The sequence below is a fragment of the Pseudophryne corroboree genome, chromosome 5 (genome assembly GCF_028390025.1).
Source record: "Pseudophryne corroboree isolate aPseCor3 chromosome 5, aPseCor3.hap2, whole genome shotgun sequence".
NCBI classification, from domain to species: domain Eukaryota; kingdom Metazoa; phylum Chordata; class Amphibia; order Anura; family Myobatrachidae; genus Pseudophryne; species Pseudophryne corroboree.
In genome coordinates, this window is record NC_086448.1 from 144,155,822 (window position 1) to 144,161,323 (window position 5,502).

At 43.1% G+C, this 5,502-nt stretch overlaps 1 protein-coding gene across 2 annotated transcripts in view; it reads left to right on the plus strand.

Annotated features, from left to right (window-relative positions):
- Positions 1–4,804, plus strand: part of LOC134927392 (ATP-binding cassette sub-family B member 5-like) — a 382,371-nt gene extending 377,567 nt beyond the window's left edge. For both annotated transcript variants that reach the window (XM_063921771.1, XM_063921772.1), the window contains exons 27-28: positions 3,073–3,219; positions 4,281–4,804. In XM_063921771.1, the coding sequence (XP_063777841.1) occupies positions 3,073–3,219; positions 4,281–4,478 (345 nt within the window). In that variant the 3' untranslated portion in view covers positions 4,479–4,804. The remainder of the gene's footprint in view (positions 1–3,072; positions 3,220–4,280) is intronic.
- The last annotated feature ends 698 nt before the right edge of the window (positions 4,805–5,502 follow it).

A 5,502-nucleotide genomic window follows, 5' to 3' on the forward strand; every position in this document is an offset into this window, starting at 1 on the left:
TTATTAGAGCTTATCATGGGCCGGAGGAACTGGTTATATCTTATCAGTATGTCGTATACTACGATTGATTTCATTTTTTCACACTGTAAATGTAATTAGCTACTGCTCATATTGTCACCTCAGGACAATCAGTACAGTTAGAAATAATATTATAGTCTGATACCACAAAACATTGAGTACGAGGTATTTTATCTCTGTATTTTCACATTGATTTGTGCCAGTTACCTCCAGAATCTCTGATTACCAGAATCAAATATTCCTATATTGATTTGTGTCACTGCCATACGGTGATGTCTCAATCACTGAAATTGGCTAATATTTGAATACACATTGTTCTACTGTTGGGGACTCCTAGCAAGGTGGTCTCAGGGCCAGTTCAAGCACTTTTTGCGCCCCGGGCAGTACATAGGGGCGTGGCTTCATACAGGGGGCGTGGTCAGTTACGCCCCCTGTCCAATAGTAGCGCTGCTGAAATGCTGAGCGATGACGTCATCACGCACCGCACAGCAAAGGTCCTCTCCATGAAGGGAACTAGACGCGCAGCGTCTAGTTCCCTTCACAGGGGGACACAGCGGGCAGCGGAGGGCACAGCAGTAGTGGATCTTGCCATGGTGCGGCACCCTCCGGAAGGCAGCGCCCCGGGCAAAAGTCCTGCTTGCCCGTGGCAAGATCCGCTACTGGGTGGTCTCTAACCTGCTCTGTATAATAGTGTGTCACTACAGAGTGATTTGCTATCTGGAATAACTTTGCCTGTTCATGCATCTCTCCAGCAATTGAGACCTATTTCTGTTCTTGGGTTACTGAACAGTACTTTTTTTGGTACTTTATATGTTTTGTTTGTGTGTTTTAGTGGATGTGCTCATGTGAGAACACATTATTTTATATGTATTATAAATAATTGCTAAGGTTAATACAGTATCTCTTCTATTCAGTATCTGTTCTATTTAGGTAGGTGAGTGCCCCAGCACATAGAGTACTTTCTCCTTTCCCCTTCCTACACTGAACACTTTACACACTCTGTTGGAGGCACATCCATATACTGCACTGCTGCCATACCCATCCATGGATTATTGGTGTGTACACACGGGGAGATATTTTCTTACAATTTTGACTATATAGTCAAATCGTAAGAAAAGTTAGTGCAGGTCACAAGGTGAAAGTCACCTTGCGATCCCGATTCGATGACGATGCGCGTTCCCACGCGGTCGGCATTGCAAGCATAGATAGACTGTGCAGGCAGATAGTCAAAACGGATACTTAGCCAAAATCGCACATTGGTGGTCATTTTGAGTTGTTCGCTCGTTGCCGATTTTCGCTATGCTGCGATTTGTCGCTAAATGCGCATGGTATGCAGAGCGCATGCGCTAAGTTATTTTACACAAAACTTAGTAGATTTGCTGGTGTTCCTGCGGCGCTTTTCAGTCGCACTGCTGATCGGTGAGTGATTGACATGAAAGGGGCGTTTCTGGGAGGTAACTGAGCGTTTTCCGGGAGTGTGCTAAAAAACGCAGGCGTGTCAGGGAAAAATGCGCGCGTGTCTGGAGAAACGGGGGAGTGGCTTACCGAACGCAGGGCATGTTTGTGACGTCAAACCAGGAACTAAATGGACTGAGCTGATCGCAATCTAGGAGTAGGTCTGGAGCTACTCAGAAACTGCAAGAAAATATTTAGTAGCAGATCTGCTAATCTATCGTTCGCTATTTTGCTAAGCTAAGATACACTCCCAGAGGGCGGCGGCCTAGCGTTTGCAATGCTGCTAAAAGCAGCTAGCGAGCGAACAACTCGGAATGAGGGCCATAGTCAGTATCGCAAGCACACTCCTTATGTGCTTGCGATGCCAACCTAGCCCCTGTCGCATAGTGAGAATCGGACATAGCCCGAATCTCACCGTGTGTATGGGCCTTAACATTTTCATTATTTGTGTATCACGTTTTCTTTTTGAGTATTATTTGTACCAGTGTTCCGGTATTCCCATTTTCCTCTGTTCCTTCACACATACCCATCTATAGAATATATCTACTATACATATTTCTTTTGTATTATTATTATTATTATTATTATTATTACAACAACAAGCAAGACTGAATATGTGTGTACACAATACTTCTGTTTATTTTTATTTATTCCTAAAAATGTTAAAAAAAGATAGAATAAAGCAAACTTCAGATGTTTTTCTTGTATATTTACTTAGTAATGTTAATGTTACTTTCTATACGTTTCTCTTAATGAAGCATAGTTGTTACTGTACATGTTCTGCATAATATCCAAGCAATAAGATGACCTCCTCTGCTCTACTCTGTATCCTCTACAACTATGGGTCCAGTTACATTAAATGACATGAACTTGAGTTTTCCATTCTTCCTCTTAGTTGCCGAATTTGGGCTACCCACTCCTGCAGAAGGCAGCTGGTCGGAGATGTGGTGCCTGCTGATATTAAGTGGGCAGTACTTGTGGCATTGTATAGTGGGGTTGAGACCACAAAAAGTGTAATCTGTCATCCAGACCACCCACTTCACTTGGGAAGTTGGCGACCGCAGGTGGCCCATCACATGGGTGGCCTCTAGGAAACTTGCCCATTCTTCTGGGCATCTGGGAGAACCACCCGAGATTTGGGAGTCTTCAGGACATTTTGGGAGTGTAGACAAGTGTGTCCTTCCCTTTTATACACAAATATTGTAAAACCTGTTCATTTATGTTAATTTAACCAATTCTGTGTGCGATCATGTTCATTAAACCAAGTCTGTGTGTGAACCAACATTCCAGTCACCTAAACATAATAGGCTCTGATATACTGGTCCGCCATGATTCTGTTGAGCTAGCCATTACATTTAAAGCAGCTACAGTAGTTCAAGACAAACACAACCTGATTTTGCCTTAAAACTAGTTACCGCTTTAAATCTGTTGACAATCTCATCAGTACTGCGCCAGTACCAGGAGACCAGAGCTATTATGTAGGGGAATGTCTATTCAGTTACAGAAGTCCTAGATAAAACCTACGTGTGCCCTAACTATAATTGTACCTTTATTGACTCATTGAAACACATCTTCTGATGTATGTTATTATTTCTCTAGAAATATAACACTCCAGTGGGAGGGAAAGGAACTCAGCTGTCCGGAGGCCAGAAGCAGAGGATTGCCATTGCCCGGGCTCTTATCCGTGTTCCAAAAATATTACTGCTGGATGAGGCCACCTCAGCATTGGACAATGAAAGTGAAAAGGTGAGAAAGGAACGTCATAATTAGGGGGAGCTTTATCAAATGTTCTAAAGAAAAAAAGTGGAGAAGTTGCCTGTAGCAACCAGTCAGCTCTATCATTTTACAAGCTGTGCTAGATAAATAATAGCTGTAAGCTAAGTGGTTGCTATGGGCAACTTCTCAACTTTTTCTCTTCGAAGGTTTAAAACATTTTAGTTCTTCATTTCTCATTTACGTTATTACATGTGATGAACATACTTTCATTATGTGATGAACATACTTTCTGAGAGTGCTTGATTGACTACATGGTATTAGCCACCACTTTCATTTTCTAAAATATGCACAGCTTCTATTTGAAAGCCAATAAGTAATTTGTTTTAGGTGCTTCTACTTCTAATCCTCAATGTATCCAGAATCTGAATTCTAGGGGAATAAGCAAGTTAACAGAATTCAAAATCCTTCGCATTGTATGATTGTACTGTATATACTATGCAACGTGTTGCACACCAGCTGTGGTGGAACTACACATCCCAGCATGCCTTGCCATAGTTTTAGCATTTCCTACAGCAAAACCTGTTGGATGGAATGCTGAGATGTGTAGTTCCCAAAAGCTGGAGTGTTACAGGCTGCTTACGGTATGCGTTTATGTGACCGTCGGTCACAATACCGACATCAGGATCCCGGCATCTGAAATCCCGCCGGTCGGCATGCCGACCAACAGGGACTGTGTTCCACTTAGAGTGGGAATAATTACTGTTGGTGGGAATAGAACCTGTGGTGAGAGTAGCGAGCCACCTAGCCTGCAAGGGGCTTCGTTGCGCTGGCCCCGCCACTGGCCATCCAACAGCCAGGATCTCGCCGTTGGTATTGTGACCGCTGGTGACACGTACCTAACCCCTGCATACACCTGGTATACACATTAACCTACCACAGGAGAAGGAAGGCTGGACATCTTATGGCTACAGAGATAACAGCTGACATTACAGTCAGAGCTCCATCACTTGTACAGTATCTCCAGGCTGCTTTTATATGCACACAGACATAATCTGCTTTGCTCACTACAGTATCATTTGTATCATATCCAGGTTGTACAACAAGCACTAGACCAAGCGAGGAAAGGAAGGACTTGTATCATGATCGCACACAGACTGTCCACAGTACAGAATGCGGATCTTATTGTGGTCATGAAGAACGGGAGGATAATAGAACAAGGAACTCATCAGCAGCTTCTAGCCAAGCAAGGGGCATATTATGACCTTGTAAATGCACAGACTATAACGTAAATATAAATGTAAAACAAGTCTGGATATAAGTCCGCTGGTGCTCTATAGTAGAGTGCACACTGTGTCAGCCTTAAGAAGAGAGACCGTTGCTGTGTAAAGCAATGCAATGAATAGAAATAATGCACAGGTATGTGTATAAACATCAGGTACATCTGGTGTAAGGAAAAGATACTACTAAGTACAATTTGTGTTGGAGGTTACCAATGTGAGTATTGAGGCCCAACTGGTACTCAGCACTGATAAATGCTTCAGTCATCGATCTGATACATCTTATTTGTAACTAGATTGTGAATCAACTAATTAATAGAAAACTTGTTAAATAAGAATTGCTGGTGGAGTGTTATATCATAATCTATTTAGCACCAGTGGCTAGAGTCAGTGCTAATTACCCTCCAGGATATAATCTTGGGGCCTAGGACACCCATTTTTCTTGCCCCTCCCCTGCTCCCCATCCCTCCCCACTAGGTATAGGCCTGTCGGAGTAAGTTGTTTCTTACCTATATGTTGGTTTTTCTGCAATGTGAAAACTCTGAAGAAATGGGCTGGTGATAACTTCAGTTGGTATTCACTCTTCATGTAAGCAGCCACATGGTCCGGAAGACATCTGTAATGAATATAACCAAAGTTATAATCATACAAAACAGATAATATGTTTTTTTTTAGAATTGTGTCTTAATGAAGATTATTGTGCTCCATCCTCTTCCTTCTAATCATGAAAATTGAGGAAAATCTACAGCCCCTTCCCGACTGTCTCTTCAGCTGCCTCCTATTCTGTGTCTCCTCCTCTGTGTCCTCCTCTGTGTTTCTCCTGCATCTTTAGCTCTCACCGTGTCTCACCAAAAGTCTTAGCGCACCCAGTGTCTCTCCAGAAGTCTCAGCTTCCCCAGCAACCTCTTCTACCCCCATGTATTTCCATAGCCTCAGATCCCCACCTGTGTCTCTGCAGCAGTATCAGCCCCCCTGTGTCTCTCCATTGCATCAGCCAATCACCCCCCCTACACACACATACACACCCCGCGTCTCT